Source organism: Halichoerus grypus, chromosome 6 (assembly GCF_964656455.1).
Source record: "Halichoerus grypus chromosome 6, mHalGry1.hap1.1, whole genome shotgun sequence".
Lineage (NCBI taxonomy): Eukaryota > Metazoa > Chordata > Mammalia > Carnivora > Phocidae > Halichoerus > Halichoerus grypus.
This window is the reverse complement of record NC_135717.1, coordinates 20554385-20581345: the sequence shown is the minus strand read 5'-3', so window position 1 is coordinate 20581345 and position 26961 is coordinate 20554385. Positions and strand designations below refer to the sequence as shown.

At 43.9% G+C, this 26961-nt stretch overlaps 1 protein-coding gene across 10 annotated transcripts in view; it reads left to right on the top strand.

Annotated features, from left to right (window-relative positions):
• TNRC6A (trinucleotide repeat containing adaptor 6A) overlaps nucleotides 1-26961 on the top strand; it is a 100766-nt gene that overhangs the window by 54388 nt on the left and 19417 nt on the right. For 5 of the 10 annotated variants that reach the window (XM_036112487.2, XM_036112484.2, XM_036112482.2 and 2 more), the window contains 13 exons: nucleotides 7817-10399; nucleotides 11768-11944; nucleotides 13098-13273; nucleotides 14438-14470; nucleotides 16031-16111; nucleotides 16449-16500; nucleotides 20471-20613; nucleotides 20994-21140; nucleotides 21307-21444; nucleotides 21880-22008; nucleotides 22412-22489; nucleotides 22742-22952; nucleotides 25934-26065. In XM_036112487.2, the coding sequence (XP_035968380.2) occupies nucleotides 7817-10399; nucleotides 11768-11944; nucleotides 13098-13273; nucleotides 14438-14470; nucleotides 16031-16111; nucleotides 16449-16500; nucleotides 20471-20613; nucleotides 20994-21140; nucleotides 21307-21444; nucleotides 21880-22008; nucleotides 22412-22489; nucleotides 22742-22952; nucleotides 25934-26065 (4080 nt within the window). Of the gene's footprint in view, nucleotides 1-6967; nucleotides 7069-7816; nucleotides 10400-11767; nucleotides 11945-13097; nucleotides 13274-14437; nucleotides 14471-16030; nucleotides 16112-16448; nucleotides 16501-20470; nucleotides 20614-20993; nucleotides 21141-21306; nucleotides 21445-21879; nucleotides 22009-22411; nucleotides 22490-22741; nucleotides 22953-25933; nucleotides 26066-26961 lie in introns of those variants that run through there. The other 5 variants (XM_078074679.1, XM_036112483.2, XM_078074677.1 and 2 more) reach the window with 5 other exon arrangements.

The window sequence follows — 26961 nt, the reverse complement described above, 5'->3', positions numbered from 1 at the left end:
GTTGAGTACCATTTTCAAAATTTGGAAGATGAAAGAACAAAGCTGTTTCTGAAATGGAAACAATAGGAGTGTAAGAAGGTTTCTCACAAATGGGTATGGGTCAAAAATCCCAAAAGTATTATAGATATGCATTCAGATGAAAAGAAGGCCTATGTGAGCATAGGAAGAAGTCTTCAACAAAGGCTGAGAAGGACAATTACCCTGCCTGTTTCTCAGAGGACTTTACGAGGGGGCACTGCGTTCATGTGGAGGTGGGGATAGAAGCCAGGAGGGTGCAGCAGTCTCTGGCTGAGGTCTGGAATTGATGTGGATGACGAAGGCAGAGCACTCTGCAAGAAAACCTGATTTGTGCTTTTGTCTTTTTTAAAAAACATTTGTGAATCCCCACTTACCAGCATATGTCACATATTTACATTAAAATATCTGTGTAGATGCTACAAGGAGTAGCAACTTGAGCCACATAAGAGGCCGTCGGGTGTCTGTGAACTAGGGAAGGCTTCTTAGACCGTTAGGTCTGCCCTGGCCTCTGAGGTTATTTACAGTGCTAAGGATCGTAGTGACCCTGTGACTAACCCTGCTGGGGTGCTCACTACAGCACACACACTATGTTAACACTCAGTCCTCACCTTACAGGCTAGAGATCGGTGAAGAGCAATGTCGTGTACATTATAAACAGCATCAACGATAGTCCGGAAACACAAAAGTTGTGTGTTGTGAATCACAGGTAGTTCACAACTGTGCAAACATAATCTTAACTGCTTTCATTTTTGTATTTGTGTTTCACTTTTTTGTTTCCTGAGCAAATACAGTTAATGGAGTAGATTTGACGGGTGGGTCAATACATACAGTAAATACATACACAGATATTTACTTACGTTTTCATGATAAAAGTGAGGGGTGCAGTGCTGGATACACCTCCCTTGTCCTCACATAATTCAGTTCTTGTTCATTCCGTGCAGAGAGCAGGGATAGTCCTTAGATGAGAGTAGGTACTTTATAAAATCAATCAGAGGTCCTAAGCTAAGCACCTTCGCAGGCTAGCAGGTAAGTGAAGTAGAAGATGAAAAGGAGTGATGGGAACAGGGGTAAAGATACTGACTTTGTACCCCACCTGAATACCTTTACACGCCTTCAGAGCCCTACTCTGGTCAAACCAGACAGCGCTGCAGGCTCAGCTGCCGGTTTGTGACTAGACCTCAGACACTTAGTGATGCTTTCAGTCAACATCAAGACTTCTCCTGGGCAGTTGATTTCTTAGAGCCTTAGGATGTTGGGCTCTGCTACCGCCCAAATAACTCTTCAAGCTGGGGGACTTCCAGGGCTTCATGTAATAGAGGATCTAGGAGGGAGGCACTCATACACCTAACAAGGCTGGCAGCAGTATTGTTCTTATGGTCTAGAGTGTCCCAACCCACATTTTATCATTCAAATGACATGTACCGTAAAGCTAAGAGTAGAGAAACAAATACCCATGTACCCTGCACCCAGATCCAGCAGTTAATGTTTTCCCATCTTGACTTCACACGCATACCTCCTTCCCACTCCTTCTTCCTTCACCTTCCTCATCATTAAGTACATACATATGCACACATGTGCACATTCATTATACTTCACCTTTAATTTTCCACAGGAAGTTCCCTAAGAATAAGGATAGTCTCCTATACAACCGTGATACCATGATCCACCCTTAGGCAAAAGGGGAGACACATTCAGCAAATCCTGTAATAGGTAGTTTGTGTTCACATTTCCACTGGTTGTCCCAAGAATGTCATTGTTTGTTTATAGTATGATACCATTTATATAAAATACAAAGCTTCTATATTGCTTAGGGATGAGTTCAGATTTTGAGTGGTTACCATTCAGTGACCCACTGGGGAAGGAAGGAGATGTGATCAGAGAAGGGGTACACAGGAGTATTCTTTGTTAGTGTATTAAGGGGAAGAGTATGTGGGTATTGTCTGTATTACTCTTTACAGCCTTTACTATGTTTGAATTTTTCTTTCTTTTTAAAGAACCTCAAGGACATTTGAGCTATATTGGTGAATGACCAAGAAATGGGGCTGTTTTAATGAAAAGAAATGTTAAGTTTCCAGAGACATTTAAAGGTGAAAATATTGTCCATCCGCCTGTGTTCTTTACTGTCTTTTCGCTGTAGTGTCCATCCTTCTTGTCCTGGAACTTCTGCTTCTTGCTCTCTACTTGGACCTCTTCCCCCTTAGTCTATAAACATAGTTACATTTGTATCATTAAAAAAATTAAACCCCCAGTCTCTTGAGGACATTATAGAATTTCTCTCCTCCCCCTTCTTACAGAATAGTCTATGTTTGCAGTCTGTAATACATGACTTCAGTCCTCTGTAATCTGGCTCCTTCCCACTTGACTAAAATAGCTCTTACTAGGGTCATTGGTTTTCTGAATGTCAAATCCAGGCTTAGTGATTTTCAGTTGTAGCTGTGGTAAAAAACAGCCTTTTCCATTTTCATCTTAATAGACACCTACATTTTTTTTATTGTTGATCACTTTCCTCTTCCTTAAAGCTCATTCTTGCTCTCCGACCAGTTTTCAGATTTTATTCCCTCCCATGACTTTGCTTCAGATCTCTCCTGAGTCTTCGATTCATGCCTTCCGGATGTCTTCAGCTGATGCCGGGCCCCTCAAACTCCACACGTCCAAAATTGAACTCCTCGTCTTGCCACATACCAGTGTCATTTGCTGAGTTCTCTTGCTCAGAAGGTTGGCACATCCAGTCACCACCCATCTGGCAATCTTAAAATCATGTTTGACTGGCCATCTCCGTGTCTCATAGGCCACTGGTTTCCCATGTCCTGCCGATTCCAACTCCAAAACGCCTTTCCACTCTCCTCTCTTGTGTGCACGGCCATCACCACGGACCCGACCCCGTGGAGGCCCTTGCCGTCCGGTCTGGAGGGGCAGCCCCTAGATTGTCTTTTATGGCTGTCTCCCCACCACCCTCACCTCATCTCTCAGACCAGAGACCAGTCCTGATCCGTGCCTTGCATTTGGTTGGGAGTATTGCTTTTGTTGTCTTTAGTCTAGAACAGAGGGTGGCTTGCAGCCCATTTTGGTCCGGTTTTATTGGAAGGCTGTCACGCCCACTCATTTACATGTTGTCTCCGGTGGCTCGCAGGCCACAGTGGCAGAGTGGTTGCCGCAGAGACCGCTCTGGCTGGCAAAACTGAAAGCATTCACTAATTGGGCCTTTACAGAAAAAGTTTGCCAGCCCCTGGACTAGAGGCCAGAATAACTGAAAGAAACATTTTGACCTTTGTCACTGAGTGCTGTTTGAAATGGGCATGCCAGGTTCTCTCATATTCCCAAGTGATACTATGTCATACTTCCCAGAAATACTCTAAAACCAGAGTACATTTACTTCTGAAGACTTTGCCCTTCTGGTGAGAATGAAAAGTCTTTAAGGCAGAAGGCACATGTTTAACTATTTTGTTTGTTACATGCTGTATATTTAATAAGAAAAATAAATTATTTTTCCTGTACCTAAATTCTTCCTGAGCAGATTATTACTGTTTCTTTACAAATCACTTGAATCATCGCCAGTCTTCGCTCTGCCTCCACATAACCCCTTTTGATCTTTGGGAATAGGTGCTATGAGATGCACTATTCTTTCTGAGGTGTGGTGCTCGAGTTTCCCCCAGTTCTCATAAGGTAATTTTATGTGAGAATAGGAGCTGATGGTATTATTTTGGATTTCCAGTGTTCTTTAGTAAGGCACAATCTTCCAAATCTTCATTTGCCTACATCAGTGCAGTGTGTGAAAATTTGTATTTTGCACCATGCTTAGTAAAACTCAGCTGCCCCCTTTCCTCCCACCAGCTTGGGGCTTCACAGTCTTACTGTTTCTCACTGTTCCCTGGAAAAACGTAACAGGATTGTTAATTATGTTCCTCTGTGTTTATCCTCTGGATCATTTGTGATGATGGGTTTTGGCTTCCTGTCTGTAAGGGAAACACTAAAATTTTCACCTCTCCCAATTCTGAAAGAGTCTCTGTCTCTGTGAAACGTTTTAGTTGCGATTGCTGAGGAGTCTTTTTTTCAAAGCTTTAGTTAGACTGGGATCTCCCCACCTCTGTCTGAGCTACACGTTTTTCATAACCAAAAGATCCTTGGTAAATGCAGTTTTTGATATAGCCTTTTAATTTTGGGTTTTTTGAAAGTAGCAAGTAGTTTTTAGATTAAAAATGAAATTAAAAAAAATTTTTTTAATGAAATTTTAGCTAATAAATGCTGATGGTGTCTCTCATTTTCTGAAAATACATAAGAATATATTAGCAAAAGACAAATTTAGACCATGCCCCGCCCCCTCCAAACCAGGTCATGACCAGATTCTGAGAGAAATTTTTACTAACATTAAAGGTGATAGAGTTTGGTTTGCAAAATGGATCCTGCTATTTGCTGGGGGTTTTTTGTTTGTTTCCTTGCTTGCTTTTGATGTATTTTGACATAAAATGACTTCACATTTTGGGTAAGTAGTCAAATCTATGTCATTTCTTTTGTGGTGTCTTTGCTTTTATGTATAAAATATTCTCATTCACTGGTAACTTCATGGTTTCATCTTTTAACACATTAATCAGACGAAATTATTTTTGATAAATTGATTTTAAGAAATCTTTTTAAAGTATCAAATATTCCTTTTCTCCTACTGATTTAAAATACTAACATTTGACAAACACTTGGGTCTGTCCCTGGCTTCCTGGTGCCGTTCAGCTGAAGCTTAGCTGCTTGGCCGGTGCGGCGCTCGTTAGCCGTGGCGTGACCCTGCGGCGCCCCCCGCACCCCATCCCACTACTGAGGTTCTCTTTCTTATTCTCTCATGTTTTATATGAATTTTTAAATCACTTTAACCAAGTTGCAGACTCTTGTTAGCGATTTCTTATAATTGAATTATACTTTAAGAAAGAATATTATTCTATCTTCCTATCCAGGAACAAGTTTCTGTACTTAATCAAGTTGTCTTCTGTGGCCTGCAATAAAACTTAATCATGTATGACTTTACATATTTCTGTTAGCTTTATTCCAAGTTGCTTTATAGTTTTTGTGGCTGTTAGGATCTTTTCTCGGTCACATTTTCTCGTCGACTACTTCTGGTATATAGGAAAACTATTGCTTTTTACATGTTAGTCTATTTTGTTTCTTTTCCACTATCCTTACCTTTTTTCTGGGTCTCCATTCATCGGTCAGTACTTCCAGCACAAGGCTGAGTATAAGTGTTGAGGACAAGTACCCTGCCTTTTCCCTGTCGGTATGAGAATGCTTCTGCTGTTTCACTGTTAAATTCCGGGTTTTGTGTTCAGCCTAGGTCGTTTTGTCTGACATTCCCAATCTCGCTTTCTTACTCCTGCTGGGTGGAAGTGGCAAGAAACACTGGCATGTGTGAGAAAACAAATAGTGGCAACAGGTACTTTTACTCACATCTTTGAGGTGATGATAATGGTGATGGTGGCTTGACTGTTAGATCTGGAGAAAAGTGGATGAATTTGGGGCTTGGTGGTGTTTGGGATTTGCCATGCACAGTAAGGTTTTAGGAAACTTACTGAGATGAAGAAAACCATAAAGAAACAGGATTTTTTTTTGGAGGGGGGGAGAGGCATCTGTGGGGGAATAATCCAGGAGTTAGAGTTCTGTTTGAGACCTTTAAGTAGAGACTTAATGTAAGCAGGTTGTATGATTTCTAATTTTGTTCTCCATGAGATAGACGTGGTGGAGTGGAAAATGTGCTTTGGAGACAGGACTGAAATAATCAGGAGAGTCGTCAATATGTATTAATTAGTGATAATAACAGCCCTCATTTATTAAGTACCTAATTTGAATCAGATATGGTTCAAAGCATTTTTAATTATTAACCACTTAGTTTTCCAGTGACTGTTTCAGACAGGTGCTATTATTGCTCCCCCTTTACAGTTGAGGAAACTAAGGTACAGAAAGATTGAGGATCTTGCCTGTGATCACACAAGGAAATGGCGGAGCAGCTTTTAAACGCAAGCAGTCTGGCTGCACAGTTGTGCTCTTAGTCACTGTACCAGACTGCCCATTGCAGAGCCCTTCTTTGAAGCTGGCACTGAGCTAAATACTTCACAAAGGACAGTATAGTTAACAGCTGGGTAAAGAGGTACCGTTGTAGCCCTGTTCTGCAGATTTGGGCATACAACTGCTACATAGAGCCCAGACATGAATCTTGGCGTCTGTGAGAGTTCCAGCCGCGTTCTCAGCCACCTTGCTTTATTATCCAATGCTGAGTCCTGCCTTCCTCATGTGATTTGCTGTAACTTAACCTCTGGGCCTCGATTTCCCCATCTGCAAAGTGAAGGTAGTATCTGTGCTCCAGGGTTGTTCCAAGGAGCCGGTGACAAAAGTGCATAGAGAACACGTGACCCGGGACCCGTGCTGAATGGTGTTGCTGGTGGTGCAGGTGCTGGCGTGTTGGTTTGTCTTTACCCCGCGAGACAGACTGTCCGGTGCCCTGTGTCGGGCACTGAAAGGTGACGCACTCCATTTGGCAGCTTAAAACAATGATTCCCAAACAGGGCGTGGAGATCAGAGTCTCTTATGGAACTTTAAGATTCATGTATTTGGTGAATTATATATACAGTTTTGGTCTCTCTCTAGTCCTTTTTTTCTGCTATTCTTTCTAGCTCATAGTGTTTTGCCGCTTGACAATTGTGCTTTGCGAGAAAATGATGCGAGGTGAACCTGATTTTCCATATTAGCAGTATACCGGTAGTGAGTTACATTTGTTTTCTAGGCCTGCAATCCCTGGCAGTTGGTTCATTAGGTCTGGGATGTGACTTGAATGTATGTGTTACTTAAAAGCACCACGGAGGATCCTGAGTACTACTCTTGTCAAGAACTACAATGTAAGCCACCCCCTAAAGACAGTCTAAAGGCAGACATCTTATGCAGGTTAATATCTCTGAGGAACTTTTAACTACCAGATCCTTAAACCGAAGGAGAGGAATGAATCTGGGGAAGTATTAGAAGCATGAGAACTGCTTGCCTCCTACCTGCAGGAAAACAACTAGATGATAATATATAGCGGTGAGTCCAAGATTATAGGATTCTGTGATTGGTCATTAATGGTGTTTAATATCAACACTTGATTTTTTAATTGTCATAATTCTGTGATCTCCTATAAAACATGGCTATGAAGGTAAATTAAGAATTTTTATGAAGGAGAATGCAACTAAAAATACTTGCGTGCAGTATTTCAGGTTGAATAAAAACACTAATGAAATGGAAATAAAATGGAAAAGGCTTTGTAGTTTTTATAAACTTGTTCTAATACCCAAAGAGTTGCGTGAAAAAGCTCCTCTAAGAAAGGGAAGACGGGAAAGGATTTCTGGTATGTTTCTAATACATGTAGTCAAGTTCATCCTGTTCACTTGTCCTCACACATCTCCTTCCCAGCCCCTTCTTTCCCATGTCAGGCCTCTAGGCTTGGGTTGCTTCATTATCCCAATACATTACTACCACCTAGTTCTTCTTCACACCAAAATTCTTTTACTTGCTGATAAATACCAGTTTGTTCATTCAGCAGTTATCTATTGAGAGGGCCTCTTATGTTCCAGGTACTGCCCTAGGCTCATAGGATAGCATCAGTGAACAAAGCAGCAAAATACCCTGCCCGAGTGGAATTACTAATTGGATAAGAAAAATTGGTGGCTGGGATATAACCAGTGCCCTTGTAACCATACTGCCAAGTTAATGTCGAGGAACCACATACGTTTATAACATTTATCGCCTTTTCAAACACTTCATAAGTTTTTGTACTTCTCCTTTATTCTAGATATAAACCACAATACTTCAGGATCCCATTATGAAAATTCGCAGCGGGGACCTGTGTCTTCTCCGAGTGACTCTAGCACAAATTGTAAGAATGCTGTTGTAAACGACTCCCCCGAAAAAGAAGCATGGCCCTCAGTCCCTGGCAGTGATCCAGAGTTGGCTTCAGAATGTATGGATGCTGATTCTGCCTCCAGTTCTGAATCAGAGAGAAACATCACTATCATGGCTTCAGGAAGCACCGGTGGTGAAAAAGATGGCCTTCGGAATAGCACTGGACTTGGTTCCCAAAACAAGTTTGTGGTTGGTAGCAGCAGCAATAATGTGGGCCATGGAAGTAGTACTGGGCCATGGGGTTTTTCCCATGGAGCCATAATAAGCACATGTCAGGTCTCTGTGGATGCTCCTGAAAGCAAATCAGAAAGTAGCAACAATAGAATGAATGCTTGGGGCACTGTAAGTTCTTCATCAAATGGAGGGTTAAATCCAAGCACTTTGAATTCAGCTAGCAACCATGGTGCCTGGCCAGTATTAGACAACAGCGGACTTGCCCTCAAAGGGCCTGTAGGGAGCGGTAGTTCTGGCATCAATATTCAGTGCAGTACCTTAGGCCAGATGCCTAACAATCAGAGTATTAACTCTAAAGTGGGTGGTTCTTCCACCCATGGTACCTGGGGAAGCCTTCAGGAAACTTGTGAATCTGAAGTAAGTGGTACACAGAAGGTTTCATTCAGTGGTCAACCTCAGAATATTACCACTGAGATGACTGGACCAAATAACACTACTAACTTTATGACCTCTAGTTTACCAAACTCCGGTTCAGTACAGAATAATGAACTGCCTAGTAGTACAGGGGCCTGGCGTGTGAGCACAATGAATCATCCTCAGATACAGGCTCCGTCGGTTATGAATGGCACTTCCCTTTCTCACCTTAGCAATGGAGAGCCAAAAAGCGGAGGCTCTTACGGTACTACGTGGGGTGCCTATGGTTCTAACTACTCTGGAGACAAATGTTCGAGCCCTAACGGCCAAGCTAATGGTGACACTGTGAATGCAACTCTAATGCAGCCTGGCATAAATGGGCCTATGGGCACTAACTTTCAAGTGAACGCAAATAAAGGAGGAGGCGTGTGGGAGTCTGGGGCAGCGAATTCCCAGAGTGCATCGTGGGGAAGTGGAAATGGCGCAAATTCTGGAGGAAGTCGACGAGGATGGGGAACTCCCGCACAAAACACTGGCACTAATATACCCAGCGTGGAGTGGAACAAACTGCCTAGCAATCAGCATTCCAATGACAGTGCAAATGGCAATGGTAAGAAGTTTACAAACGGATGGAAGTCTACTGAGGAAGAGGATCAAGGTTCTGCCGCATCTCAGACAAATGAGCAGAACAGTGTGTGGGCCAAAACAGGAGGTACAGTGGAGAGTGAAGGTAGTACAGAAAGCACTGGACGCCTCGAGGAGAAAGCAACTGGGGAAAATCAGAGTAGAGATAGGAGAAAAATTGATCAGCACACATTACTCCAAAGCATCGTAAACAGAACTGACTTGGATCCACGTGTCCTCTCCAACTCTGGTTGGGGACAGACTCCTATTAAGCAGAATACTGCCTGGGATACGGAAACATCACCTAGAGGGGAAAGAAAGACTGACAATGGGACAGAGGCCTGGGGAAGCTCTGCAACACAGACTTTTAACTCAGGGGCATGTATAGATAAGACTAGCCCTACTAGTAATGATACCTCATCTGTATCGGGGTGGGGAGATCCCAAACCTGCTCTGAGGTGGGGAGATTCCAAAGGCTCAAGCTGCCAGGGGGGATGGGAAGATGACTCTGCTGCTACAGGAATGGTCAAGAGCAATCAGTGGGGGAACAGCAAAGAAGAGAAGTCCGCATGGAATGATTCGCAAAAGAGCAAACAGGGATGGGGTGATGGACAGAAATCAAACCAAGGGTGGTCCGTTTCTGCCGGTGATAACTGGGGGGAAACTTCAAGGAGTAACCATTGGGGTGAGGCTAATAAGAAATCTAGCTCAGGAGGTAGTGACAGTGACCGGTCCGTTTCTGGTTGGAACGAACTTGGTAAAACTAGTTCCTTTACTTGGGGAAATAACATAAATCCAAATAATTCATCAGGATGGGATGAATCTTCTAAACCTAATCCTTCCCAGGGATGGGGAGATCCTCCAAAGTCTAATCAGTCTCTAGGTTGGGGAGATTCGTCAAAACCAGTCAGTTCTCCAGACTGGAACAAGCAACAAGACATTGTCGGGTCTTGGGGAATCCCACCAGCTACAGGCAAACCTCCTGGTACAGGCTGGCTGGGAGGACCTATACCAGCCCCAACAAAAGAAGAAGAGCCCACAGGCTGGGAGGAACCGTCCCCAGAATCCATACGTCGCAAAATGGAGATTGACGACGGAACTTCAGCTTGGGGAGATCCGAGCAAATACAACTACAAAAATGTGAACATGTGGAACAAAAACGTCCCAAATGGCAGCAGCCGTTCAGACCAGCAAGCACAGGTACACCAGTTGCTACCATCTGCAAGTGCCATCTCAAACAAAGAGGCAGGCAGTGGCTCCGGTAAGTTTTCATTTAGTGGAGTCTGACGGTGTTACAAAATACTTCACAGTATTGTTAGCCTCTTTTCAATGTACTGTTGCTGCTGTAAGATTTGTTTAACAGAGTACTTGGATATGCACACAAAGGGCTTTTCCCCTCTGATCCAGGAGGAGCTTCTAGGGAAGAAAATAATAGGGCGTTTAACATCAGGGAACAGAGCTCTGCCTATGGCCGCATTGGTTGTGGGTCTCACATGCTCTGTTCTCTGCTAGGAAGACTTCAGAAGGCAGAGTTGGGAAAGTGATGTCAAGTGGGAATGCCCTACACTTCTCAGTTCTTCTGAGTCAGGCCGTTACTTTTTGGTTTTGTTATTTGATTACAGTGTCCCCAGAAATAAAACAAGCATCCAAGTACAATACTCTCTAAATACCAGGTGCTGTATTTGGCCTTAGAAGGGATTTATTTAAGTAGGCATGAAATCCAAGTCTGTTAGTTATACTGCATGTATGTTTGTGTACTTACAACATTTGATAGTACCTTTCTGACATATTCCCACTCTCATAACAAGGAGCTAGTTCCTATCTGCAGATAATCTTGACAATGACATTTTCATTAAGTGTCATTGGAACGCATTATCTTTGTTAATGGACGTTTTATTGAGTAATAATCAGTCCCTTCGGAAGTAGTGATAGGAGTGTTTTCACGAGCAAACCTTTCAGCATCCAATTTTTTCCCCTCAAGTATAGTTTATTAATTTAGATTCAGTTCTTACAAGAAACAGGTATGTATCTAAGGGAAAGGCTGTTTTGGTTCTTTTGAACAATGTTTATGGCTTTGCTTTGGACAACCTGATACCTCAGAATTTTTAAGAAGCATTGTCCAGCATGTATAAAAATAGGGTGCCTAGGTATTTTTAGTCTTGTAGTTATTTTATTTTATTTTATTTTTGCCCCAGAACAGTGATGTTGAAAGGTTGCACTTCCGGTAAAAATTGTATACACATACCGTTACCCAGCTTGATTACCTGCTTGGAATCAGTAGGTTTGGCTCAGAATGACTTGACTTTTCCAGGAATTAAATTCATCTTCAAAGGAGGATGACTTGCCATAATTAAGGTCATTCAAAACAATCTGCTCTACACCCAGAGGGCAATTATGAAAGAAGAGGTGGGGAAAAAAATTCACACCGTGTAGTTAAATTATGATAATGGGAAATGATTTGTCTTCTTTGCATAAAACAGATGCCATTGTTTTTTGCCCATCGCAGCATCATTATTCGATCTGTGAATGTGAAGGTCTTCATCTTTTCCCTAAGTATTCCTTATTGCCCCTTATTCCACCGCACCACCCTACCATGTGCTGATGACTTCTTTTCCCACACTTTCTAAAGGCTGGGGTGAGCCCTGGGGGGAGCCTTCTACTCCAGCCACAACTGTGGATAATGGTACTTCAGCATGGGGTAAACCCATAGACAGTGGTCCCAGCTGGGGGGAGCCCATTGCTACGGCATCCAACACATCCACGTGGGGCTCCAGCTCTGTTGGTCCTCAAGCATTAAGCAAATCTGGTAAGTTATTGATAATTCCTGGTAGCTATTTTGTCGCAGTGGTGGTCTCTCATTGTCTATAATTAAATAATCGGATAATGCTTATATCATTGATAAATGTATCTGTGTATCATCATACTAGATGATTTCACTATTTGCCTCTTTGAATTTGTAACTTGGTTTGCTCTTTTAGCTTTCTGAATTTTCTTGTCTTAGAACTGTGTTAACTAATAAGGATTTGCATGTACTTCACCAAATCTAAGTTATTATTTTACCAAATAAGATTACCTATTCAAGCAACTTTCATGTTATCCAACATGAGAGACTGGATATATAATCGTGTGGACACATATCCAAACTGTCTGGCTCAGGTTCCAGATTACTCCCCGAATATTATACAGAAAATGAACAAAGTTCAGGAGGGACCTGATTCAGCATTTGGATGAACGTTGTCACTATCCCATAAGTTGTGTGTGGGGTACCCCATAGGAATTCCAAAGGCTGAGTCTAGAGTTGAGATACTTTCTGCTTATGACTTGCAGTACTTTGTGGCTATTCTCTTTGAAAATATATATCAAAATGAATTCTTTGAAATTTCCTCATTCCTCTTTGCCCTGTGTGTTGCCATGCAGATTGTTAAATGAGTATGAACAAGAAGGCCACCATTGTTCCATGTTAGGAGCCTTCTGTTTGTAAAAAGCATGGGAGATATTTCATTGATTTGATTTGATTTTTTTTAAGTAGGCTCCGCACCCAGTGTGGAGCCCAGTGCAGGGCTTGAACTCATGACCTAAGATCAAGACCTGAGCTGAGATAAAGAGTCGGACACTTACCTCACCGAGCCACCCAGGCACCTCTGAAATTTTTAATTTAAAAAAATTTCTTGCTTAGGCGTGCCTGGCTGGCTCAGTTGGTAGAGCAAGCGACTCTTGATCTCAGGGTCGTGGGTTCAGGGCCCATGTTGGGTATAGAGATTACTTTAAAAAAAAAATCTTGCTTAGTGGAACCTTCAACTCAGTATAAAACATACATTCCTACCATGCAGATTTGGGAAGGGAAATAGGGGTTTTTTTAGGGTCCCACCCCCATCCCGCCCCCTTAATGAGTGCTCATCCTCCAGAAAGAATTGTTTGATTAAAGCATGTTTCTCTTTATATCACGAATCCACGATCAGGGCCAAAATCTATGCAAGATGGCTGGTGTGGGGATGATACGCCATTGCCTGGACATCGCCCCACTGGCTGGGAAGAGGAAGAGGATGTAGAGATTGGAATGTGGAATAGTAATTCATCTCAAGAGCTTAACTCGTCTTTAAATTGGCCACCGTATACAAAGAAAATGTCATCGAAGGTAAACATTTCAAGGGCAAAGCCCTTGAAACTTTATTCCAAAGATAGTTTACCCTCAGAAAATTAACGTTCTTCCTGCCCATTTATGGCAGTCAGTACAGCCCAGGCAGTCCCCAGCTTAGGTATAGCCTCTTGTATGGGCAGCCACCTAGACAACCGTAAGACTGCAGGAACTTCCTGTCTCCCCACTGCTACAGCTTGGGATTTCTCTCTTCCTCCCCCTCCACCAGTGCTGGCTGGGACACTCCTCACCCCGGGGTGGTGCCTGCAGTGGTGGGGGTGAAGAGAAGGGCAAATCTCCTTGTTGACTCTTTCCATCGCACTGCCAGTTCATCTCCCGTTCCAACTCACCTGCAGTCCCCGACCTCCCCTTTACCCAGAATCACCATCTTCCTTTTTCATCCCCCGTCTGTAGCCCTTCCCTGCCCCCCCCCCGAAAGGTCCTATGACAAAAATCCCTAGGAATGAGCAGAGTTTGATTTTTCTCTTGTATGTGGACAAATCTTATTCCCAAACCTGTTGGTACATCAGAATCCTATGGCATTTGTTGCAAGTACAGCTTCCTGTACCCCAGGCCTACTATAGTTTTGGAAATTGGACCCCAAATGTCTCTGATGTAGAGCCAGAGCTGAGAAGCACTGATGCAGACCACTGGTTCTTAAGAGGTGGTACTGGATGCTGGTGTCAGATTCCCTTGGGGACCATTTTCAAAATACGTGCCCAGACCCCTAGGTGGTTCTCCCCACCCCACCCTATTTGAGAACCGGTCCATCTCCACCCCACCCCCACCCCCGTCCCCAGACCTTAGAGGTCAAATATCCAGGAGTTCCACTAGCTGCCCACCAGGATCCCTCCCTTTTAATCCTGGGATTCTCAGTCTAGGACCTACCATTTTCATTTAAAAAGATGTTTCATTTGGCTGAATTTGCCTATTGCCTCTCCATATAGCTTATGAAGTGCTTTCCCATATTTTACATAAGCCATTTGGTCCTCATGACCTTCCGAGGTAGAATACCGATGAGGAAATTGAGACCGGAGGTGACTTGCCCAAAGATGCATAACTAGTAAGTGACAGAGCAAGGACTCAAGTTTAGGTCTTCCGATTCCAAAACCTGTGTTCTTCCCACTGGACCATGCTGTTTTGTGACTTTGTCTTTCCTTACAGGGTCTGAGTGGCAAAAAAAGGAGAAGGGAAAGGGTGTGTAGCCTTTTTACTCTTTCTCCTTTGTTTCTGCTAGTAAAAATCTTTTAGAAAGCAACTGCAAACATTTATTTAGCCTCTGCTGTGTGCCAGGTACTGTGCTTGGTGCTGGGGGTTCAAAAACACTAGGAAATGAGCTGTACCCTCGAGGAGCTCAGAGTCTAGTGTGGGGCTGTAGGAGAGCGCTGAGGAGTAGCCACTTGAGTTTGGAAGATGCCTGTGGGTGGGATGTGCCAGGGAAAATAGTAGCCTGATATACTAAAGTGTAGAATTTCTGGAAAGAGGTAACAAGAGATCTGGCTCAATAGTTAGATTAATGGCAGATAGTAGAGTCTTTTCAGTACCATGCCAAAGATAATTTGAACTTTATTCTGTATAAAATATGGAGCCAATGAAATTTCATAGAAGGCAACATGAGTTGGGTTTTTTAAGTTACTTTCTTTAAAGAAAGCTAACCAGTGATCCTATGAAAGATAATTGGCACAGAGGAGGCACCAGAGTTGGGGGATCTCAGTCAGGAAGCTTCTGGTGAGAAGTGAGGGCCTGAATTGGGAAGCCAGAGTGGATATGTAGTGCAAGGGACTGATCGGAGAGGCATTTCAGAATAGAAGGGACAGAAGGCCTTGGCAGCCATATAGGCATAGGGGCGGGGGTGGGGGCCAGAGGAATCAAGGAGGACTTCAGAAACCTTGCAAGGGTTAGGTGCTTGCTTCAGAGACCTGCACTTTGGGGGGTGGGAGGGGGGAGTATGAAGCTGTGTTCTGTCCCACGGTCGGAAGGAACAGGCGGTAGCAACGGGAAAGGGGAATTCAGGCGACAGACCGAGAATGGCTGGCCCCGTGGTCTTCGTATTCACGGGTCTCGAGACCTTGGTCCCTGCGGTGTCCAGCCTCCCTGTCAGCCAGGCTCGTCGTCACGGACCATATCCCCTCAAAGAGTGTCTCAAAGTCGTTTCTGTACTGCCCATGCCCAGCCAGCCATGGCAGCCGGCACCAAGGCGGGGGGCTGGAGGATCCCCAGCCTCAGCTGCCGCTGGGGTACTGTGTTCTCGGCAACACGAATTAAAATTTTAAAATAGCTTTTCATTTGGAAACATGCGGTGCTTTTTCAGTACGGTGCACATAGCATAATTAAATTACAGGTTATGTTGGTTTCTTTGGGCTAACCTGTGGAACCTAACAACCGCTTTTACTTTAGTGTGGTGTCAGAACCCCACAAATCCAGATTATAATTAAGCTCTTAGAACACAGTCCATTTGTAAACTGGAAACCGTGATGAGCAGTTCTCCGCCCTTTGCTTCCGTCTTTTCCTTCTGACTGCTTGCCTTTAGAGATTTCTCTGTACGTTACAGCTATACCAGAGGACTGGAGCAAAGGAAGTTGAAAATCAAATAAGTTGATTTGTAATTGTTAACAACTCTACTAAGAGTTGGTTGGAGGAGAAATTAATTGGCTAAAAATGAGAGTTGGGAATTGTCTTGAAGTTTTATTAATCCATCACTGTACCCAGATAAATAGAGGTGGCCATGGCAGCTTTCTACTCTTTTGTTTTGCAAAGGGAACCATGAAAGGTGGAAACAAACAAGAAGAAGCATGGATAAATCCATTCGTTAAACAGTTTTCAAATATCAGTTTTTCGGTAAGTGTATTTTTCCTAGCAGCCCCCTCCCCTTTTAATGGTGGTCTGTAAATTTACCCTAAGTTCAGTTTTTTATTTTCTTAATAAATTATTATCTTTCAATCCTTATGAATATGCTGGAGGTTAGAGCAAAATTGACCATGAAGCCTTCTTTATTTTTATAGTTTTAGCTAAAAACATTGATCTTATATCTTATTTTTAAAACGTTTTCTTGTTAGGCAGTGAAAAGAGTTTTGCAGCCCACTTGATTTTTGACAAATAAATAAAATTTTTCATTTTTAATTTATTTTCATTGATAAATTAAGGACTGCTAACACGCTGTGTTTTCTTACTTCAGAGAGACTCACCAGAAGAAAATGTACAGAGCAATAAGATGGATCTTTCCGGAGGTAAGGAAAAGTTAAATCAGTTGGGGTTCGTATTCCTCATGGATGGACAAATGTATCTGTGACGTGATGGTTCTAAGTGAGCACTGACCTGGACCAGGAGAGGGGAGATCTGGGTTCCTATCACAGCATTCCTGTGCTCTCAGCGTACACTAGAGTGTGGTGGTGTATGAGTGGACTGCCTTCGAAGTACAAATCACTGTGCAGATCTAAGGTCATGGTGATTTTAGTCTTTGATTGCCTCAGATCTAGTCCTGTCAAGGAGGAGTTATTCAGGTTGGGTGATAGAGTCTTAGTAATTTAGGAAACAATAGGTGCAAAAGCCCAGATCATATGACAGAGACAACTTGAACCGTGCTGGAGAAATGGAAGACGTTACATGCAGTAGGAGAAGAAATGTAAATTGGTTGTGGTGGTGGGAGTGTGGTGAGGAGAGAAGCTTTGACTAGGGGAAGGTGCTAGAAAACGAGGCAGGTGCTGAATCATGAGGAGCTGGGGGGGGTTTGAACTTCTTTCTGAAAGTACGGGATTAAGTAATTTTAAGCAGAAGAATTACATGATTGGGATTTATGTTTTTTAAAAAAATATGGCTACAGGTTGAAAAGATCCTAGGACAGAAAAGATTGGTGGCAGAAGACTGACAAAAAAATACTAAATATACCAAAAGCAGTTCGAGATTTGTTGCAGTAGCCAGTGAGGATTTCAGAGCTCTAAACTAAGATAGTAGGTGGGAAGATTCTTAATTCAGTGGAGATGAGGGAATTAGAATCAACGAAAGTTGATAACCAGTCTGTACCAATTCATTATAGAGGTAGGGGAGTGGGTGTGGTTAAAAGCTGATTTCCGGCTTTTTCTTTTCTTTTTTTTTTTTTAAGATTTTATTTATTTGAGAGAGAAGGAGCAGGGGGAGGGGCAGAGGGAGAGATTTCCAGCTTTCTTGCCTGGATGCTTTAGTAGGTGGTAGTGTTATTCTGTTAGTCTGAGTCCAGTCAGGACAGCGAACTACACAGTGATTTGAACAGGAAGATTTATTGATATAAGTATAAAGAATTATTAGCATAATAAAGGTTTGGCTAGTAAGAGGTAAAGAGACCACAAAAGAAGATAGAGTAGCAGAGGTAAGGAGAAGTCACTAACCTTAGGACAGAGCTAGTGTGCCCATGGAGGAGGGCATCTGAGCCAGGGCTGAGATCCAGACTCCTGGACCGGGCCCTCTGCTCACTGCATGGCAGACACGTCACTGTGGTGCCACCGCATGGAACCGCAGGAGATCCGCCTTCTGGGGCGGTGTCTCACTTGAGCTCTGGTACAAAACCTCCAGAGCGGCTGCTGGGGGGAGCAGTGAGCCCGGCCAGGGCCTGCGGCTGGGGCAGCTGCCTGTGCTGCAGGAGAGAGCACCCGGACCTGGGAGGCGCTGTCTGTCTTCTGGCTGTGTCTCCTGCACCCTCTGCTGTCAGCTGGCAAAGGGAAAAATATGTGAAGGGTCCAGATCCGTTTTCTTTTTCAGGGCAGTGAGAGCTGAGAGGCAGTGGGTCGATGATTGGTGCAGTTCACCCCACCCTCTGACTGCCCATCTTCTGCCTGCACTTTGTTCCACTGTAGTGGCACAGCGACTCCGTCTCTCTTCTTAGCGAGTACAGCTTTCTTTCCTACAAGGGAGGAAGTCTGCCCTCTCACCAAACTGAGGAGACAGATACAGTCCCAAGGGTCGTTGCATTTACCATTGGCAGTGTTATTACTGCTCAGAGTCCGTCACAATTGAGACTGAAAGACTAAGTTGTAAAGCGAACTTTCAACAGCTTGTGAATAAAATAAAAATGGGAAAGAGAAGGAAGAAAGTGGTCAGCCTATACAGACAACCATGCTCCTGTAACGAGCCAGAGAGAGCATGCCGAGCGAGTCCTGCCCTCATTTCTGTCGTGATCACAGGCTGTGGTTGGTGGCCATGGCTTCTTTCTTGCAGCACCCATTCCTAGTGCCCCACTCTCAGCCACACCTCAGCATCCTGGGCTCCTCTGCTGGTCGAGTGATCCAAACCTCTGTTCCCCAGAGGGTCTGAGCCCTTATTCAACTGCCTTTTCTTGATTGCTGTAGTTTTTCATTAGCCTTTACTAGTGGGCCTGGAAATACTAAGGAGCGCCCCCCCCCGCCCCGAGAATCCCCCTGGGTTCCAGAGCCCTCGTGGCCTTCATTTTGTAATAGAAAACCCCTGTCCCCTTGGGATGAGAATCAATCACTCCAGCCAGTAGATAAGCCCCTTTTTGCCTCGTGCTTCAGCGGCACAAAGAAGGCAGAATGTCCAGGTGCAGTGTCCATCTTACAGTTCAGCAGCCTGATGTGTGTCCTGGTAGAAGCATTTTCTCTCTTGAGGAGTAAGATCTCCAAACTTGCAGAGTTGCTGGACCAGGAAGCAAGAATTCTCTGAGTGGCTTATGAGGTATGATGGTGAGAAAAGCCACTCCGACTCCCACCATTTGATTCCCAGACCTCTTTATTCTGGTGATGTGGGAGATACTGTGTCCTGTGAGACAGAAGCCTAACCCACCCCCCTCTTTTTTTAAGATTTGTTTATTTGAGAGAGAGAGCACAAACAGGAGGAGGGACAGGGGGAGAGAAAAACTCAAGCAGACTCCACATGAGCACAGAACCCAACATGGGGCTCGATCTCACAAACCTGAGATCATGACCTGAGCCAAAACCAAGAGTCGGATGCCTAACCAACTGTGCCACCCAAGTGCCCATTCTTTAAGGATGTTGTCCCCTGACTTGCTTTGTAACCAGTTCTACCTATTAGCTTGGCTAGCTGCTTTTGGGTGATGATGTATGCGGTCAGACCAGTTGATCCCATGGGCATGATCCCATTACTGTTCTCCTTTTGCTGTGGAGTGAGTTCCTCGATCAGACGCAGTGCTGTGAGAATAAGGCCTTCTGCGAGATCATGGATGGCAGAAGCTTTACAGGCAGGAAAAGCAAATTCATATCCAAAATATGGGTCTATTCCTGTGAGGACAACACTCTGCCTCTTCCATGGCTCACTGAATGGCAGAGAAGTTGCTGTGCCGCTGTCCTGGTGGAACTTGCTGGAAATCTGCCCTCTAGGGTGCTGGGAAAAGCTGTTCATAGAGAGGTGTCTCACCGTTTGGAGGTATGTGGGAATGCTGGGAGACCTGGCCAGGGGGTGTTGCTGAGCACCCTGCACAGCGGGAGTGGGGCAGTGGAGAAGCTGCCAACTGAGCACATTGAGCTTCCTCCTGCAGCAGCCCTCCAGCGCCCTCTACTGACAAAGCCTTGGTGCCAGGTGGCAAAAGAAAATACATATGTAGAGTCCAGATGTGCTTTCACTGAGCAGTCAGAAAGGGTGAATTTGGAGCTGAGAGACATTAAAGCAATCAGTAAGTCACCATTATTAGAGATAAGAAATATATAGGAATAATAAGCTTGGTAGACAGGAAATTGAGTTTAAAGTTGCAGAGAAATCAAAATGAGAGTAATGGACAGAGGAAGACCCGAGAGAGGGGAAAATGTGAACCGGTCTGGTCTGCAGTTACCTCATCTGCTAAATGGAGGTGATAATAGTAGCATTACCAGCATTAAATTCAACACACATTTCGAACAGTGCCTGGCACATAGAGTGCATCTACCTGATGGTGATTTGTCTTGGCTGTTTTTGTTATTTGTAACTGGGAACTATGTTTTTATTATTACATTAAGCAGATTAAAGATGACCAAAGAAGTCTTAACCATCTTATTACTGGTCTGTTTTCAAGTTAATGGGTTTAGTAAAATAATAGGATCTGCTAAACCCAACTTTACTTCTGAGGAATGCAAGATTTATTGAATCTATTTTTCACATGTTCTTGTCAAGGCAGAAGTCATCTCAGGGGGAGTGAATATTTTGCTTTCTGCTGTAAATTTATCTGAAGCCAATGAGATTGTCTTCCTACATGATAACATAGTTTCCTGCATTTCTTAGGAATGTTACAGGACAAACGAATGGAGATAGATAAACATAGCCTAAATATTGGTGATTACAATCGAACGGTCGGGAAGGGCCCTGGTTCTCGGCCTCAGATTTCCAAAGAGTCTTCCATGGAGCGCAGCCCTTACTTTGATAAGGTAAGTCATTTGTTTGTTTTGTTCTGTTTTACCCCTGTGGCTGATAAAACAGTACACTTAATAGCATAATTTTCCCGTTAGTTGTTTAGGGCATTTAATATAAGGTACTGTAATCCGGTGCTATTACTGGATTTGTAGTTCATTCTCCTCTTTATGTTTCAGTTTAGCATAGGGGTTGCATTTGTATTTTCTTCTTAATCCCGTAAAATGTGTCTGGTTCTTTTTATGTACTCTAGAATTAACACTGATCTCTTCTGTTTTCTACCCGTTTCCTGTTGGTGCTGCAATGTCACGTGACTTCTCTTCTGTTCCTGCAATGATTTCTCCCTTCTGCTTGTTTGCTTGGCTGGTGTTGCACATCTTTCTGTCTGTCCACTCAGGATGGCATTGTAGCAGATGAATCCCAAAACATGCAGTTTATGTCCAGTCAAAGCATGAAGCTTCCCCCTTCAAATAGTGCACTACCTAACCAGGCCCTTGGCTCCATAGCAGGGCTGGGTATGCAAAACTTGAATTCTGTTAGACAGGTAAGTCCACGTGTGTATTTTAGGCTCTCTGTTGATGATTTGTATAAGTAATGAAATCTCTCTTACATGTAGTTACTGTGTTTAAATCAATGAAACAGTGTGGTATTACGATGTCTGCCCCTAAAGAATCCCACTGGTATTCTGTCGCTGTTTCTTGGTTTTGTAGAATGGCAATCCCAGTATGTTTGGTGTTGGAAACACAGCAGCACAACCCCGGGGCATGCAGCAGCCTCCAGCACAACCTCTTAGTTCATCTCAGCCTAATCTCCGTGCTCAAGTGCCTCCTCCATTACTCTCCCCTCAGGTAATCACTCCCGCCCTACTCTCTTCTCTTGACCTGGAAAAACTTGATATTTGAATGAGGTGGCTAATTGCTCATCCTTGTGTCTTTGAGATGCAGCTAATTCAGGATCAGCTGTCCTTACGGAAGGATGTGGGTAGGGTGCAAAAAATGAGTCCAAGTTAAACCTAAAATTTACCATTACCTTCCGTAAAACATCTTAAGGGGAGGAGGACAATAGCAAAGTAAATTGGCTGGTTTAAGATTCACCCCATCATCTTTCAGTTAACCCAGGAAAGTGTACATGAACAATAAAGCAAAGGAAGACAGAACATAACCTGCCCTCCAAGTACTAGTCCAAAGATTTAATTGCTCTGTGGACAGTTCAGAATACACTGTACATTTAGTTAGTTTTGAGTTATTTGATCAACATTATTAACTTGCCGTTGTGATCCTAAGGTTCCAGTTTCATTGCTGAAGTATGCACCAAACAACGGTGGCCTGAATCCGCTCTTTGGCCCTCAACAGGTAGCCATGCTGAACCAGCTATCCCAACTAAACCAGCTTTCTCAGATCTCCCAGTTACAGGTAAGTAGAGTAACAGCCTGAGCCACTGTATGTGTATTGAGTGTCTGCCGTGTGCAGGAAGTGTCGCAGCAAACAGCCGGTGCAGTCGCCCCCAGGGAGCTTACGGTCTGTCGGTGAGGACAGATGGTGAACTCGAAGGGCAGGATGCTCTGCGAGCACCCCCAGAGCACCCCCAGCCGGGCGGGGGGGGCGGGGGGAGGGTGAGCGGGGAAAATGTCCCTGATGAAGTGCAAGTTTAGATCGAACAAGAGACCGAATTGCACAAGGGCTCGAGGCCAGGGAGGCCCAGGAAGAGGGGATGCCAGATGAGGCTGCGCCGTGGGTGCGGGTGTCCGCTGCAGTCGCCTGAAGCTTGCACTCTGGCGCCGCGACACTGACAGCCTTTTCGCCCTCTTCCCTCCAGCGATTGTTAGCGCAGCAGCAAAGGGCCCAGAGTCAGAGAAGCGTGCCTTCTGGGAACCGGCAGCAGCAAGACCAGCAGGTAGATGACATCCTTAACCGGAACTCAGTGCAGTGGAATTGTAACGAGACGCGAGATGTCTTTATTAAAATAGAATGAAATATGTGGTTTGTTAAGTCTCCTGTTTGCCCAGAAGTCCTATTAACTGGTATATGGTGACCGTGTGCCTTCCTGCCGAGGAGGAGGGGGTGAATTCGGCAGTGAGGGGGAATATGTGGCTGTCTGGGAAGCCTTGCTGTCCACCGGGTTTCCCAGTCATCTCGCTGTTTCCAGGGTCGACCCCTTAGCGTGCAACAGCAGATGATGCAGCAGTCCCGGCAACTCGATCCCAGCCTGTTGGTGAAGCAGCAGACCCCGCCATCTCAGCAGCAGCCGCTCCATCAGCCAGCCATGAAATCTCTCCTCGAGAACGTCATGCCCCACACTACACCCGAGCTACAAAAAGGGCCGTCACCAATAAACGCTTTCAGCAGCTTCCCAATAGGTGGGTTTCTCGTTGCCCTGAGCACTCAGCTGATGCTCAGGGGCCACAGGCTCGCTGGGTCTTCTCCCGGAGCGGCACGGTTCCGTCGCCTCAGGAAAACCACGCTGGCCCCAGGACCCGCTCCTCTCCGAGAGCTGCCTTGCCTCCTGCAGGTTCAGCCCATCTTCCTGCTTGGGGGAAGGCCTCTCTCCGTGCAAGAAAATGACACTGTTTCCAAAACTCTTTCACAGAGGGTTAGAATAAAGATGAGGTTGCTCTTAAGCCCCAGGTAGCTTCATCGTTGGGTAGAAGGGGGAGGGTTATCAGAAACCACGTGCCAAAGACACCCTGAGCCGCACTGCTCTGCGGGAGCAGCTGGGAACAGTCACTTCTGTGCTTTTGGAACCTGGAATTGTGAGTCTCGCCTACATACTTAGGGATGGTCTTGGTTTGAGTGTAGAAAATCGAGGCGAGAGAAGGATTGCCCTGGTTGCCCCTGCAGTTGCTCCCTCTTCCCTTTATTCGTTCTGTCCCCAGGCTTTTATTCCCTCTGGAAATTTCAGGCCTGGATATTTTCTCCTTCTTTGGGTCTCTTTTCTCCTTGTGCCTTTGATTCTCTTTTGAGCCTTGATTGTTCACACCCTCTTCATTTTGCTTTTCCTTTCTGTCTTTTCCCTTAACGGTGGTTTCTTGTAAATCAGCTTGGTTGGTTGCTGGCTCAACTGGGTCTAAGATGGTTAGTTAGCTCGCGTGTTCTGGGCTGTGGGCAGGGCCTGGGGCCTGCTGTTGCTTCACTCTGGCTGGACTATACACGATTTGGCTCTCCCCGGTATTGCTGTGGACTCTCAGCTAGGATGTAGGTTGCACATGGAGTCCTTGGGATTGTTAGCAATCTCTCTGTGTTTCTCGAAGGAGTTCCCTTGTCAGTTACCACTGCAGGTGAGTACCTTAGAACCCATTTGTTGGTGACCTGGTGATCCCGGAGACAATAGTAGAGTGGTGAAAGAATACTCAAGTACACTGAGATATTGTGATCTTACCAGTGAAGGGAAGTGACTCTTGCCTTTTGCATACTAGACATATAAATTAGGCCAGTGAGGAGATAAGTTTCTAAATAATGGGATCTCCTGTTCTGACTGGCTTTACAGCAAGAGATACTTCTTCCAGGGGTACCTGGGTGGCTCAGTCCAACTCTTGATTTTGGCTCAGGTCATGATCTCAGGGTGGTGAGATTGAGCTCCATGTCAGGCTCTGTGCTCAGCACAGAGTCTGCTTGGGATTCTTTCCCCCTCCCTCTCTCACCCCCTCAGCTCCTCCCCCTGCGTATGTTCACATGTGCACGCATGTGTGCCTGCTCTCTAAATCAATCCATCTCTATCTATCTTACAAAAAAAAAAAAAAAAAAAAAAAAGAGCTACTTCGTCCTGGTTAAGAAGTTTGCCAAACCCACACAAATGCATATGGTTGTCTAAATCAGGCATTGGCAAACTAGGGCCTATTGACCAAATTTGGCCAGCTGCCTGGTTTTGTAAATAAAGTTTTATTGGTACACAGGCATGCTCTTTTGTTAATGTATTATTCTGTGGAGCTTTTTTGCTACAACAGAGTTGCATAGAGACACTGAGACCTTGTGGCCCACAGAGCCTGAGATAGTTACTGTCTGAACCTTCCCAGGTTCGCAGAAAAAAAATTTGCCAGGCCTTGGGTCTAGTTGAGTCCAGAGAGCAGTAAATGTAATCGTTCTCTCCAAGAATGGGGATGATATTAGAGAATTCACATTGTTAAAGTTTTTAAGTTTGACTGACCTGATATCACATGGACTGTCATGAAACCCAAGTATTTAAAACCATTTGCTTTGAAATTTTAGAATAAGAACCACCTGGCTGTGTGTATTAATCAAAGATTCTGGTTCCCACTGAACTATTTTTTTTTTTTTTTTTTTTTTAACAAGCATCTCAGATGATTATCCTGGCTTAACGGCCAGTTTTCTGACCAGAATATCTAAGATGGAAATTTCCATCCTTGTTCCAAGAGAATATCTGAATTTGATGTGTGTCATCAGCAAAGTTCAAGGAGATTGTGCCTTGAGAGTCTTCTCACCATTAAGTATAATTGTTAGAGCAAGACATTTTTACTTTAAAATGACAGTGTTTTTTGTCTGGCCAGCCAGTTGAAAATTGTTGTTTACAAGCAAAAGATAGCAACTGAAAGTGATTATTAATATTTCTTCATGCGTGGTGCTCTTGGGGGAAAGCTAAAGAGATCTATTTTAGGGGCACCTGGGTGGCTCAGTTGGTTGAGTGTCTTGACTCTTGGTTTTGGCTCAGGTCATGATCTCAGGACTGTGATATCGGGCCCCGTGTCGGGCTCCACGCTAGGCATGGAGACTGCTTGAGATTCTCTCCCTCTCCCCCTACCCGCCCCGCCGCGCCTACCCGCCTTCCCCCATGCACACACTCTCTTGCTCTAATACATAAATAAGTCTTTTTAAAAAAATAAAGATCTGTTTTATTGGAGATAAACTTTAAAATTGTCTCTTTTATCAAGGAATTTAAAAATAATCAAAATTATAAGGAGAAATAGTTTACCACAGTTGATGCAATTATGGTTTTAACAGTTTTATGGTTTGAAAACATTGGGTTATTGAATATTAGAATAGCTGTTTAGGATTTCTATTTGTTGCTCTCTCTCATAATGTAGCCATGGCTCTCTCTTGATGTTATTTCTGCACAACCTTGGCCAGGGGCCCAGAGTGTCTGTTCTGCCTGCCTTGCCTTTGTCTGTAATCATTTGGCTGTGCCACATATGCAGGGTGGTATTTATTAAGGAACATTCACGGGATTGAAAACACATTAGTTACATGTGCTTTTCTAGAAAATGGAAGTTGTGGTATCAGAAGAAAGGAGGAGGAAAGCAAAGCTATAATAGTAGGTGTGGAGCAAATCGCAGACAACTATATTTTATAAAGTGGTTTTTCTATTAAAGTATTGTTTTATTTTTAGGCTTGAACTCTAACTTGAATGTAAATATGGATATGAACAGTATTAAAGAGCCACAGTCAAGACTAAGGAAGTGGACTACAGTGGACAGCATTTCTGTGAACACATCTTTGGATCAAAACTCCAGCAAACATGGTAGGAAATACATTCTTGCATGTTGCACTTAAAAAAAAGCCTGTAGAATACTAAATTTAGGCCTTTGTTTTATTTTATTTATTATTTATTCGTTTGGTTTTGGGGGGTGGTGGGGAGGGGCAGAAGGAGAGAGAATTTTAAGCAGGCTCCACACTCCGTGCAGAGGCCGGCTCAATCTCATGACTCTGAAATCAAGAGTCGGATCCTTAACCAACTGAGCCACCCAGGCGCCCCTAGGCCTTTGTTTTATTTTAAATGTCTTTTCGTAGCCAAATCCTCTTAGAACCTTTCCTCGTTATTAAAAAATGCTTTATTAGTTATTAAATCTTAGTTAAAATCAAAAAGCAAAATTAACCTTTATTACACTACTGCACAAAGTAAAGATTGAATATACATTTGTGTTTTAAAAATTATTCCCCCTTTGATGGTCATTTAGGTTTTTGCAATTGATTTTATTGTTCTAATGTTCTGCTTAGCATTTACTCAATTTACTATGATGGGGAGGGTATTAAAAACTCCAAGCATAATTTGATTTCTGCCAGTTTTTTGTATAATGGCACATTTTCTTCATACATTTTGTTGCTATGTATAAATTATATAGGTTCAATGTTATTGTTTTCTCATACGTTAATTTTTTTAGAAACCTTTTCATCTTATTTATTATCATCAGTGCATCTAGCAGATGTTGGAATATCGTCTTGCTTTCCAAGGACTGTGCTAGGTCACCTGGAATACATAGATACATACGGACACGCATGCACACAGTCGAGCATATGTAAGCCAGGAAAAATACTTACCCTGAAGGAACTCATCTTTTGGTCGCAAAAATAAGCATGTGAACAGCTTTAGTACACTGTGATAGGTGCTATAAACGTGAATCCATATTATGGTACAAG